General features: G+C 35.5%; 1 protein-coding gene across 1 annotated transcript in view; it reads left to right on the forward strand.

Annotated features, from left to right (window-relative positions):
• The first annotated feature begins 379 nt into the window (after nt 1-379).
• Nucleotides 380-14,631, forward strand: part of LOC135683955 (mediator of RNA polymerase II transcription subunit 13-like) — a 35,072-nt gene continuing 20,820 nt past the window's right edge. Inside the window, exons 1-4 of the mRNA XM_065199364.2 lie at nt 380-607; nt 7,336-7,588; nt 12,625-12,709; nt 13,866-13,937. Coding sequence (XP_065055436.2) covers nt 539-607; nt 7,336-7,588; nt 12,625-12,709; nt 13,866-13,937 — 479 coding nt within the window. The 5' untranslated portion in view covers nt 380-538. The remainder of the gene's footprint in view (nt 608-7,335; nt 7,589-12,624; nt 12,710-13,865; nt 13,938-14,631) is intronic.

Genomic DNA, 14,631 nt, shown 5'->3' on the forward strand with positions numbered 1-14,631 from the left:
CCATGCAACGTTACAATTTGCAGAATATCTTAGCTTTGATGTACAAAAATATTTTCAAAGCTCCTCCATTATACTGAAACCTAAGGTTTTCTCCGAAGCAGGAGGTTGCAAATTCCAAATAACCACTGATACGGGGGTTTACGTATAAAATTTGTTCAAAAAATTCATAGTAAACGCCAGTTCTTGTATCAAAGGTAGCTTTCAAGTCTCGTATGAAAGAAAAAATTATCTGCTGTTGACATACTTGTGCCGACAAACTTGCAATTAATTAGAAAAGACTGAAATGATCTATTGTGTTTTGACACTTTATCCATTATGAAAGATGAAGATTCCCCCGGCCTTACTGGAACCAATCAGAGATGACGTTTCAAGCGCGCATCACCGTGTGTGCTTGCTGCCATTTTTTCTTCGTTATCGAGTGCATGGACAAATCGTACAAAACTGGTCCAATTTTCTGTGAGTTTTTGCCAAGTTAGATGTTGAAATTCGCCTTTTGCAGCATCGGCATTCGGAGATATGATCACTCCAATCAAAGAGCATGAATAATAAAGAAACAGCAACCAATGGAGCTTCTTTAGAGGATTGCAGAACCAACGTGTTCCCGCTGGTGAGTTTTCATCAACCACTACCGCTGTCGTAGCGGTTACATTTGGCCGTCATCGAAACCCGTCATTTCTGTGTCATTTTTGTTAATTTACTTATTGATACATTTGATATGGTGTAATTATAGGTTTATGTATCTTTTACTCTTTCTATATTTGTTTTTGGATGTGAGTTACGGATGTTTCTTGAACGTTAAAAGTACTGTCAATTGACCTCCACAACAAAACACGCAAACAAATATTTTCAGCACAGCCCATTCGGACAATGCCATTTTACCATGATTTTATGTCATATAAAGGTTCATTTGAATAAAGATTGTAACACTTTGAACTGTACATCTACTGCCAATGAAATCCGGTCTTTTGCGTCTTTGAAAGCTAGCAAATGACTAGACTATGATACCGGCCTAATTGTGCTCGCTCTCGTAAACATAAATTGATAGCTTGTACAACGAAAGGTTTTTATTGCCCAAAAGCCTTTGTATCCGCAATAAATATGAGGTGACCCTTGTTATCAGAATAATGAATATTTCATTCCAGAAAATTTGATTTTCTTAGAACATTAGAAGAATGAAACTTCAATTGCTTTCAAGAATTTAACCAATTTCCTGAATTTGGGTCTGGGCCTAACCATGCGAATCGATGGCACACTGAAACATTCGACCAAGATTTGGACTCAGATTTCAGTTTCATCGTCGTAGGGGATTAAGAGACAAGGCGTAGGTTACAGATGGGAAAACGCATTCGTCTTGCATTGCCAATTAGATTGTTAACGATATGTGGCGAAGTGGAAACTTAATTACATTCATAACACAAAAAACAACCAGGTCTCTTGTGCTGATGTCATAACGATAACCTCAATTGATCGATCACAGACTTTGTTTTTGGAAAATTTTCAAGAAATTGATATAGTTACATCTTCATGATTTTATATTTTTTATGAAGCAACAGAAATATGGCATTGTTTGTTTCTAAAATGAAGTAAAAAGTTGTCAAATTGTAACTTTGAACAATGAATGAATCTTATCTTATGCCAAAAATATCTTAATTAGCTTGTTGGTTTATATGCATCTGTTTAGGCATGAAATCAACAAAGAAATATCCAAGTAATGAAGATTAAGATTTTTATGGTTGAAAATTACTTTGTTTATTACTGATAGTTATAATATAACCAAATAATATGCAATTCATGATTTATATATAATTATTGATATTATTGGTATATAATTTTATACATAGCTTATGTATTTATTCATCTATTTATTTATTTGTATATATATTTATATATATATAAATGTATTTGTTGATTTTGTTTATATCTTATCATGACAGTAGTTTTGATCAGCTTTATCAATAAAGCAAAGGCTGATTTGCCAATAAGAAGTGTCAGTTGATTTTTGCCAAAATATGACACCTATGGCTGTATTCTATGCTCCATATAATCCATTTACATAAAATAAGATTTTAAAACATTTAGCTTTTTTTATTAATAATATTGACTGTAAAACACATTCAAAGCCACTTTGAAAATCTCTTTGAAAATCAATATGTATGTATGAAAAGCAAAAGAAACGAAATCTTGCTGTTATAACAAAGGAAATCATGAATTAGGTCTTTAAAGATACAATGTATAGTAAAATGGGGATTAACAGAATCATGCACATGAGACTATTCACAGAAGCAAATGGTAGATTTGCACTTTTGTATCAATTAGTTAGGATATTTTCCATTTATTATATTTATAGTCATTAGTTTTATGTATATTATATTAGTTATCATAGTTTATATTTTTATTTGAATTTCTTGATTTCATATCAGTCAATATAAATGTATAAATTTCTTTATTAGATAAAGCCAATGTAAAGTTAGTCACAGCATTTTCATACTCTAGCAGTTACGAATGACATTGTGCCATGGAAAGGCTATTCATGTATTTCTCCTTTTATGGAAAATTATTTGCTGAGTCAACATGTTGGTTTATATATATATTATTTTATTTTTGTTATTATCACAATATTATTTCTAGTCTAATATCACAATTTGTGCTACTGTCTGTTTAATGTTTTACATTATTCACTGTTTTCACTATTATTTATTGGTTACATTGTAACAAAATGTGTTCTCCAACATTCCATTTGCATATTTTTCTCTTTTGGCAAGTAACTGGTTTGATTATGCATTTTGTTTGTATGTTCTTTGTTTAGTTTTGTCATCCATGACATGACTATCTTCTAACAAATGTTGTATGTGTGGCAATATTTATTGTGTATCTGTGTATATTATTTATTGTCAGCAAGGAAATGACCTTAGATATTGTTGTATCTTATGTTAATTGTTTGTTACTTGGAAACTTGATGTCCAAAGCTGGAAAGCTTGTACAAATATCATCATAGAGAACATACAGGAGTAAGGAGATTGAGAACTTTTTTACCCAGAATCATGCTGTACTGATTAAGATGCAGTTTTCAAATAAAAAAGTTTCGAAACTGCGTTTCTATAGTATGAGTTGAAAGTTGAATTTACAAAGTGTGAAAAGGAACTTGTAAAGAGTCTGTTTAGAAGCAAAAGTTGACTTTTGTAACAAAAAGGGTTGTCTTTGAGCAAGCATAACAGAAACATTCAGAGTTTGTAGTGTAGATAGCAGAAGCATTCAGAGTTTGTAGTGTAGGTAGTTTGTATACAAAAGGATGTATTCCTCAGAGAGGGGCTAATGACTTCTGAAGCAGAATTTTCAATACCTAAATATATATATTGTTCTTTTGTTTCGTATTCCTTATTTTACGCTCCAGATGTATGTGTTAGTTATTCTGAAGAAGCGAAATGTCAACCAAGTTGTTTTTTTATTGAGTATCTATATATATATTTATATATATATATATATATATATATATATATATATATATATATATATATATTCAATAGCTCCTAACTTTAAAGTTCTTTAAAAATATAAATAGATACTCAATAAAAAAACAACTTGGTTGACGTTTCGCTATAAGCTTCTTCAGAATAACTAACACATACATCTGGAGCGTAAAATAAGGAATACGGAACAAAAGAACAAAAAGTAACACATTTTACAAGCAAGAACAATAATAGCTAATTTAACAACATAATGATAGTTTCTAAGCACAGCCGGAGGTGAGAAAAGATGGATAAATACAATAGATCAAAGAACAATAGAACAAGTGTGATAGCAGATGGCATAGCATGCAGAAAGGTCCAAGGAAAAGGAACGGTAAATGCTGTCTGTCCCAAAAAAAATAAGAAACTAGGTAAATAAATATAATAAATATAGAATGCAAAGAAAAGAAAGAAAGTAGATAGAAAACGTAGAAAAAATAAAAATAAACAGACAGGGGGGATTACATAGAAGAGGCTAACCGGCAGTTAGGTGATAGGCAAGTTTACGAGGAGATTGAGGTGGACCCCACGATAGAATTGGGTAAGGCCGTTAATAATAGGATTAATGAGTTAAGGGTGGAGGATCCCGGGTTAAAGGAAGTGACTGATTTTCTTAAAGTTAATGAAGGGAAACTAGGTAGGTTCTATTTGTTACCTAAGATTCATAAGGGATTAAGTGGGGTTAAGGGTCGACCAGTCATTTCCAATTGTGGCACCGTTACAGAAAATATATCAGAATATCTAGATCACCACCTCAATCCACTGGTTAGCCTCGGTAGGTCTTACATTAAGGATACTAATCATTTCTTGTCTAAGTTAGGTGAAATAGGTAGGACACCAGAGGGGGCTATACTGTGTACAGTTGATGTTGTGGGACTCTATCCTAGCATTCCACATGGGGAGGGTCTGGAAGCCATCAGGGAAGCGCTGGATAGAAGGGAAAACCCAAACGTGGCTACTGATACCCTAGTGGGATTGGCATCTCTGGTTCTTGAAAGCAACTACTTTGAATTTAATGATAAGTTTTATAGACAGAAGTTAGGCACCGCTATAGGAACTAAGTTCGCTCCAGCTTATGCAAACCTCTTTATGACTGGGTTGGAAGAAAGATTGTTGAAGGAATCAGTGGACACACCAATTGTCTGGATGAGATTCATCGATGATGTTTTCTTTATCTGGACACATGGCGAGGAGAAGCTTGAGACCTTCATCAACTTTCTTAACAGTAGCCACGATACCATTAAGTTTACAGGGGAGCACTCCAGGGAGAGTATAAGTTTTCTAGACGTTAAGGTTAGTGTAAGTGAGGGGGGAGTCCTAACGACAGACTTGTTTTGTAAACCTACTGATACACATCAGTATTTACATAAGAAGTCTTGTCACCCATGGCATACCAAGAAGGCGATACCCTATAGTCAGGCTTTAAGGTTACGTAGGATTTGTTCGGACGATCGCCAGTTACGGGATAGGTTAAGGGATTTGGCTGGATGGTTAAAGGCAAGGGGGTATGAGGAATCACTTATAACAGAACAGATAGATAAGGCACGTAGGCAGGATAGGGTTACACTACTGGATAAGGCTAATGGGAAACATGAACACAGTGGGAATGGGCGGGTTCCATTTGTTACCACATACCATCCAGCCTTGAATAATTTGGGCAAGGTTGCCGGGAGACTTCATTCTATGCTTACAGTATCAGAAGAGCATAGGAGGGTGTTTCCTCAGCCACCTTTGATATCATTTAAGAGGTGTAAGAATCTTAAAGATATACTAGTTAGGGCTAAACTTCATAGTGAGGGGGCAGGGGTTTCGCATAACAAGGGTTGTACTCCGTGTGGCAAGTCTCGGTGTCAAGTGTGTAATGTTATGTGTGACATTGATACTTTCACTTCCCATATAACTGATAAGGAATATAAGATAAATTTTTCGTTTAATTGTGATTCGTCCAATGTTGTGTATCTTATGGAATGTAAAGTATGTGGTGTACAGTATGTGGGTAGCACTTGCACGCCTTTTAGGCTTAGGTTTAATAACTACAAGGCGTGCAATCGTAAGCTTATCGGGGGCTCTTCGGGTGTACCTCAGGCTGATTTTTTCCGGCATTTTGCAGGGAAGGATCATCATGGGTTTCTCGAAGATATAAAAGTTACTATTATAGATAGACTTAATGGGAATGGTAGGATACGTGAAAGTTTCTGGCAGTATAAGTTAGAAACTTTTGCGCCCCGGGGCCTTAATATTAGGTTAGTTGACACATAGTTTTATTTTTATTTCCTATCTTTTTGTTTATTTTCTCCTTGTTACTTTTGTTTATTTTTATTTTTTCTACGTTTTCTATCTACTTTCTTTCTTTTCTTTGCATTCTATATTTATTATATTTATTTACCTAGTTTCTTATTTTTTTTGGGACAGACAGCATTTACCGTTCCTTTTCCTTGGACCTTTCTGCATGCTATGCCATCTGCTATCACACTTGTTCTATTGTTCTTTGATCTATTGTATTTATCCATCTTTTCTCACCTCCGGCTGTGCTTAGAAACTATCATTATGTTGTTAAATTAGCTATTATTGTTCTTGCTTGTAAAATGTGTTACTTTTTGTTCTTTTGTTCCGTATTCCTTATTTTACGCTCCAGATGTATGTGTTAGTTATTCTGAAGAAGCTTATAGCGAAACGTCAACCAAGTTGTTTTTTTATTGAGTATCTATATATATATATATATATATATATATATACTCAATCTGCAGACAGTACTGTTTCGCCCTTTGTGGGCTCGTCAGTGCAGCACAGAGCTTGTCTGAGACACAACCCGAGCTATGCTGTCATAGCAACAAGGCAGTTTAACGGATTGATTGTGGGACCCTGCCAGAGTGCTCAAACAGCGCATGCGCAGTGAGCTTCGCATAATGCTAGAAGCAGGTCCCCACAGAGTCCCAGACATAGAGTGCTCGACCAAACTAGTGTAAGGGAGCGTAATACTCAATCTGCAGACAGTACTGTTTCGCCCTTTGTGGGCTCGTCAGTGCAGCACAGAGCTTGTCTGAGACACAACCCGAGCTATGCTGTCATAGCAACAAGGCAGTTTAACGGATTGATTGTGGGACCCTGCCAGAGTGCTCAAACAGCGCATGCGCAGTGAGCTTCGCATAATGCTAGAAGCAGGTCCCCACAGAGTCCCAGACATAGAGTGCTCGACCAAACTAGTGTAAGGGAGCGTAATACTCAATATATATATATATATATATATATATATATATATATATATATATATATATATACTCAATCTGCATATATATATATATTTAGGTATTGAGAATTCTGCTTAGTTTGACATTTAGTCTGCTTATAGGTTACATTTTGAACAGTTGCAGTTAAATAGCACTAATGCTTTGTATCTTAAACAAATAATTGGCAGGTTTCTCATCTCTTTGGATTGAGCAAAAGATTAAGCTATTGAGCACATGCTTTATTGTTATTTTGCAAAAACAATTTGGTGCCAGTGAACCAAAAGGGAGGAAATGTTACCTTACCTTTCATGTTTGGGGTACATTCTGGGTTTCTATGGCAAGCAGGGAAAGTTTGCATTCCTTAATAATATGAATAAATTATGCTGGGATCAAAATAGAATCATCATATAAGTTCTAGAATATTGATGGTGGCAGTAAGTACCCTCCAGTGACTAAATGTGTTATTGACTATGAGTTTTTATCTGGTCAACAATTTTTATCAAATGATTTGTTATGCTTACATTAATTCTGTTTTGTCTCAAAAGTGTAAAGCCAGGTAAACGTTTTTTGAGGAAGTGTTAATTTTAAATTCTTGACTCTAGGCTGATGCAAGAGGACTGCAGTGGAGAAAATTTGCTGTTTTAAGTGGTGGAAGCTTTGCTAGGATATCTGAAGATCCAGTGCTTATTTCCTATGCCAATGCCATCCAGCAAGGAATACTTTGCTCATGGCAGAAATGTCAGCCAAACAATAGAGAAAGTGGTGGAAAATTAGTAGATTGGACAAAAGAATTGGTAATTTTTTGGTATGGAGAGGAGCCTCATTTTTCTGAAATTGTTTCACCATCATTAAGAGGTTAGTAGAGATTATGAATTTGATAAAAACATTTTATTATTATGTAATTTCAAACCATTACTTAGTTGTCGTACATTTTTATTTTCAGCCAAATAATCCTGAATATTTAAATTGACCTATTAAGCTTTTGGTATAATGCAGTTCATTCAAATATTGCCTGCTGTCATTTTGAAATGTGATAGAGGATATTCATGCGGCGAAAGCTTAACTTTTCATACATAATGTCCCAATTTTGAGTTTGAACACCAGCTAATCTGCTAAAAGCAGTTTCAGTGCTTCTAGAATGGAAATTTTTTGCCCCAGGTCAAATTTTACTAAAAAGCCAAGAGTTACTTCCGCTGTCAGTTTGCACAAAAGTTGTTTCGCTAAAGATACAAAAAAGATTAAAAGCCATCAGTGTTTTCATAAAAATACTTTCTTTAGTCTCAAATTGGTACCACATTTTGAATAAAAGAATGATATGAGATACAAAATTTGTTTCAGTTATCCTTCAAATGAGCACGTAGATATTTATTAAAAGGCGAAAAGAACATCAGTGTTTGAACAATAGAATTAACAGGAAGTGAATAAATGGAAACATTCTGCCTCATACCTATCACTGTAAATTGTGTAAATTAAATACAGGATTCTCCTCTTTATTGTACTTCTTATAAAACTATAAACAAGTTTCTTCATAGACACACTGTGCAATGAACTGTGCAATAAGCTTTAAATGTAATGCTTTCTTCAATGTCTTTTCATTTACTAAACTTGCAAGCTTTTCATATCAAATTGTACTATTCAGTTGGTTTGCTAATAATTGTTACACAAATGTTGTGTAGCTACAGCAATGGATGAAGCATGTATTAAGAAACAGCTAGATTTTGAGACAGTTTTGGCAATTCTTTAGCTCTTTAAACTGATCATGTTGACAAAGCCATTAAGAACAGCCTGAGTCTTTTGTTCTTGTAACCGCATAAATTTCTTCCATGATTGTCTATCCAAATGATTCACTACTTAATCCTGTTCGACTGCCAACGATAAGAAATAGTTTTTGTTTTGTTTGAACAAAAATTTTTCATAGTGTATTTAATAAATAGGGCAATATGACCAAAATTTGGTCATAATTTGGTGCGATTGACTGTCAGCAGGCAGCAACCTCCCTCGCGAATCAGGAAATTATTCCGTTTTAAAATGCAAGGAAATCAATGGATGCACAGAGGTCAGCTGCCGCTTTCTTGCATTGTTTGTGTTTTTTGCCCAGGACGCTGTCTTTGATTTGAAATAACATTAAGTTGTAATTGAAAACATAGCCTTCGAAGACAAGATGTCAGATTTTACTGAATATTGAGAGCTTCGTGGCAAGAACTGTGTGTTTTTTCCGAAATCAAATTGATTTTCATTGAGATCATTTCGGCAGCGTAAATACGCAGGTTGGTTTTCCAGCAAACCGCAACTTAAGCGGTTCCTCAGGCATATCGGTTATTTATTATGCCAAGAACTATTGCTGATATCACTTTGGCAGCCCTAATATCGGGAAACGAGGATCAATCAGCTGGCCCGAAAAGATATTTTTTTTGCTTAGGCCTGCTAAGTAACACATGACTACTTGTGGCGGACCCTAAGTGGCCTAATAACGTTGCTTAGTACATGCCCCGAAATGAACATCGTAGACAAAAGTGGCTGTCCCCACCCCCTTTTCTTCCTCTCAATTGGCATGTTGCTGCATACTCATCAACTGTATTGGCAAATCTATTTCAAAAATTGACTGGCTTTAAGTACTTTACGTTTTCGTTTTCTGGTGTCGTTTTCTATTGTCATTTCCTGTTGTCGCTTTATGTTGTCGTTTACGTTTTCGTTTACGTTGTTGTTTACGTTGTCAGCACTGCTATTCAAAACCTTCTCCTGCTTTATGATCTTGTGCAGTTGTAATTTCCCGGTTTCTTTTGTTTGTTTGAAATCTGGCACGAAGGACGAATCAAATGGATAGTTGATGTAACAAATGCTGCCCATGCGTTGATGCATCAACTGTTGCAAGTCCTGGTCAAACCTTGCAGCAGTTTTTGCCCGATTTTGACCGCTTTTGATTTGGCTGCAGCATGTTGCACGAACTGTGGGGTTTGATCACAACCCGTTATGAAACGCGAATTACTACTGGGGGGTCGTCTTCACAACAAAGATAAATTGCAATTGAGTTTCTACTTCATAATTCACTTGCGAATAGTCCTGCTTATTGGCGAAATGTAGTAATTCTGTACAAAAATATGCGGGGCACAGATGATTCGATCTGTTTAGGTAGATTATTTGTTGCCTGCTCTCAGTATAACAGCCTTTTTGTTAGTGTACATATTTGGAGAAGGTTACAATTGACAGTGGATGACACTCCAGATAAAAGTCGTGATTTGATGAGCTGATCTGAGGATGTGGATCCTACCTGGTTCCTGGTTAAGACTGCCTGATTTCAAAGCATTTGAGCCCAAAGTTGCAAAGCACAACCTTTGCTGGGTACATGATAAAAGTTAGCCAGCACCACAAATAAAACAAACTAGTGTAATATATTTGTTATCATTCTGTCTTAATTCAATTTTATTGCATTTCTAACCGCAACAAGAAAAGAAATGCATCTTCCTGCTTAATGTGATTGTCTTAAACCTCTATTTATGTAATTATTCCAGTGCTGGCGTCGGTTGATCCGTGACTCCATTTTGTCATTAACTTCAGAGCTTAGTTAAGTCGTGTGGATTTGTTTAAGACGCTAACTTTCTAAATGACAAACTAGCCATCAAGCTAAATTCAAAAATTCAAATCCTACTGCAAATAATAATTGTCTGTCTAATGCCGTATCAAAATATTTCTCCAAACGTTTTTTCTTGAAAGGAAGAAAAGAGCAGAGAAGCGAACAAATTGATTGATGTTCAAAACTGAAAGAATAGATACTTTCAACCAAACTATTATTCCTAAATTGTTCTTAATTTTAAGCAGTTTGCTCGAGCCTCGATGTTCTTATAAACTAAATTCCTATAAAAGGAAATGTGTTTAGAAGAACTAAAACGAACAAGATTTGTAAACGTTTTGTGAACTAAATCTCAGTCTTTCCGGATCAATTAGTGACAAATGAAAATAAATATATACGAAAAGTTATTACTAGCTACCCGGACGTGATTTATTATGTCATTTCAAATATCATGTTGATTGTACATGTCGATAAATTACTGCGAAACATCCCGTAGAAGATTGTTCTTATGAAGGAACATCTCCATACAGTGGACATCATCAAACAGTGGACATTTCATACAGTGGACATCTTCAAACAACGGACAAATTAGTTCGTCCAAAAATTTCTTTCTTCCAGACATACAAGCTATAGACCAGAGCCCAGATAGCATGACGGTGGCATGACAACCGGCCCTGGGCAAATGAAATCAAAAGAAAAAATAGTGCCACACCCAAACCACACCCTTTTGTGTTGTGTTTCTAAAGACTGTTTTCAGAGCCGACAAGTGTATTGTCCGGAGGAAGTATACGGGCACTTTCCTGCAAAGCCCAATCTCCAGTGAGAAAAGTCTTGCGAAATTTCGCTGCGAAATACTTCACGCGACAAATTCCTTTGAATACTTTTGTTGACCTCACGACATTGTAATGTAAAGTTTGGAAGCGTGACAAAGGGATATGAAATATGATTGGCTACTGAAGGATTAAGGATGAAAAGCGAAAAAGTTAGACTCGTTTTAACTTTTTTTCGTTTTTGCGAGAAATCCCAGAAAAAGTTCATTGCGCATGCCCAAGACGTATTTCGCGCGAACTTTTTCTTATTTCGCTGATTTTTTTCTCACTGAGGATTGGGCTTAACAGACAGATAGCTCTACTTCCCACGCATGTGCTTCACGTCTATGTCTTCCATTGACAAACTTCATCCTCTCTCAGATTGTCTTTGTTTTGTGTCTTGTGTCTTGCAAAATTTCTTGCAAAAGAGCTCCAAACCTTTTCACATAAGGCAATACGTAATGCCTGTTTTTGACTGCTTCACTTAGGAAAGAATTATTCCATTTTAAACATTTGAATGTTTTTTCAAATCTGCAATCTATGAAAGGTTTATAATCAGGGTTGTTTTATTGGGAGACTATTTGCGCGTCGGGAGGGCAAACTGAAGACCTTAAGCCTAAGTCTTAAACCTGACACTCTTTAACCTTGTGTGACATGAAAGAATGTGACATCAGATGACAGAATTTTGACTGGTATTAATTAGAGTGCGGCCAATTCTCATAGTCTTTTTCTAGCTAATCGCCAGTTAATGCCAGCCTGCGATGGGCGCGTTAATTCAGTTTTGCTCTTATATTGAAAAACCTCTTGTGAAATCACGACTAAAGATGTTACTGCCTTTTTAAGTTGGGAAATTTAATAGTCTATAAATATCGGATAGTGGTGCAGAAGAGGGTTTTGTTCTTAATTTAACGATATATTTGCGTTAAGTTTGAAGCGGGTTGTGGTCTGTCCGTTTTGCAATCATTCCGTCGCAGATTATGGCTTGGATATGATTACTGTACGCTAAAAGAAGTATGGTTTACGTTGTTTAGGTTCGCATTTTTTGTTTTAATAACCAACATAATGACCTAGATAATAATGTTATGGTTTCCTTTTTGAAAGAAGACTGAGGATATTGGCGGATTTGCCACTAAATTGCTCGGCTCAGCTAATTATGCAGCTTGCATTTTAATCTTCTTGAGTTTGTTTAATGAAAAATGAAAAAATCTTTATTCATTACGATTGGAGTAATGAATTGTTGCTTATCTAGACTGGAAGCTTTTGGTTTTAATTTGGTTTTCTTTAATTTGGCAGACAAGCACAATTTTATTTCGAGGTTTACGATTTGTTATTGCTTCGATTTTTTTTAAATAATTTTGAAACATTTGCCAAAACTTGTATGAATTATCTTAGAGATATTTTGAAATTTATTAATTTGTGCAAAATGTTATTAATACCAATTAGTTTTTGATTTATCGCATTTAACCCTGCTTTCGTCAATCGTTTTATCTTCTATAATTGTTTTTTCGTTACAGAAAAAGAAAGAGGTTGCTTCGAAGATGGAATGTCTTACGAGTATCAATCGCTGTTTTTTGAATCTCTCCATAAACAGCTTGAAAGGTACGTTTTATAAGTTGTATTGTTTATACGGTAATGTTTTCCAAGAAAAGTGATTTGGTGCTTAAATTGTCTTGAATCCTGATTAGCACCAATGTTATTTTTTGAAGCTTCAAATTACCATATCAATTGAGGTGGTAGACAGGAATCAAAGATTAATTAGTTGGAAATAGATATCAAGAAAGTTTGGTTGTCACGAATGTAAAAAATGAACGATACGATTATTGTAGACGGACGACATCCGTTGTTTTAGGCCCTTTTTTGTTTGCCGTTTTAAAAGTGATCTGTTTGCTTTGAAAGCAGCAGTTGTTCTCAGTTGATGAAAATGCTTGCTACTTAAAAATGGGTGTTTTAAATAACATCCAACGGGCATTTCGCCACAGTTATTCATCCTCCAAGCAGACGGCTTGTTCTTCAGAAAGTCGAAATGAAGCATTAGAAACTTGGAAGAGTTTTAGCCTACAACTGGTTGGGGAAACTTGTATGTCCATGGCATTCTGTGCAGGTTAAGGTTTTCTTCTGGGTAGGGATTGATCCCGATTCATACCAACACTGCGGGTTAACTAGCTGCGGAACCATAGTACGTATTAGACATTCTAGACCAATTGGCCCACAATGTGAAAAGTACGTGTTGATAGAGTACCTCGCGGAGGGTAACTTTGTATGTTTGAAGGTACAGGGACGTGCCATTATTTAGAGGTACATTTTTCTGAAAAATGCGGAATTATTGGTATTAGTTTTTGAAATTTGTGTGTATCATTTTGGGAAAATATTGCAAAATTATTAGGAGGGAAGTTTAGCATTAACAAAATGAATGTCCAATTAGAAATCAAAGTATGAAATATGTGTTATGTTGAGATCTTGGGGGAAATGACATACAAAATATGTTTGATGATTTTGTTATGTCTTGAAAAATTTTGGGTATACTTTCATCACGTTTGCAGAAATATGGGTCACGTTTTTTCAGACATGTGCGGAATTATAGGTCATTTTTAGTCAAAACATTTTTATAAAAATGTAGTATAGATGATGCAAGATTAGAATGCAAAATAAAAACTTGAAAGTCCCCTCTGGACTTGTTTACAATTTTGTTGTTTTCACGTCATGTAATATTCTTTCTTTCGCAACCAGGCGATAATTTTTTGTTGGTTATATTTAGGCAACTAATAAGCGAGAAGTTCTTTTGCAATGGCAGATGGTTTACCAAAAGCTGCAAGAAAGGTTGTGAATGGTAGGTTGCAAGCTCTCTATTCAATTCTTAATTGACCTATTACTTTAGTTGCGCTCTCTTATTGTTGCAAATTAAGAGTTTCATCTTCATGGGACAATAGTCTTTCTACGATCTCCCTGTGTTGGCACATCTGTTTACGGGCAGTTCGTGTGGAGGGCTTCAAACATTGTCTTAATTCATTTCCAGCATCTCTGCTTTGCCTCTCGCGCTTTGCTCTTGAATGACAGTTAAAACATCTGCGCTGTTGTACATCACAATTCTTGAAGAGAAAGCGGCTTTCTAACAATGTTTTGCCATCGGAAAACCTTTGCTTTCTACATCCGAGTGCTTATGCTTCGCTGTTCCGTACCTTTTTTGTTTGACAACAGTGATTTGACTGAAGTTTGATTTAGCTGTTACTATCATCTACTTACGCAATGCTGTCGAAGTTTTCGTGATCTATTTCCCTCTACTTTTATCACGCTTTGGGTTGAGCACACATCTCGTTCAGGCTTGATTTGCAACAGGGTGATCTACCTGAAGGCCTAGGACTACAATCTGTGATTTAAGCGTAGTGTTTTAGATTTCACTGGACTCCCAGCAAAACGTTGACAGTATCTTCTTGTTAAAGTCACACTAAATTTTACATGAGAAGCTGTGATAATAAGCTGAGCTCGACTGTTAACAGAAGTTAATTGAACAGTTTGCGAATTTC

The sequence above is a fragment of the Rhopilema esculentum genome, chromosome 7, assembly GCF_057945365.1.
Source record: "Rhopilema esculentum isolate cy_ngs chromosome 7, ASM5794536v1, whole genome shotgun sequence".
In the NCBI taxonomy this organism is placed as follows: domain Eukaryota; kingdom Metazoa; phylum Cnidaria; class Scyphozoa; order Rhizostomeae; family Rhizostomatidae; genus Rhopilema; species Rhopilema esculentum.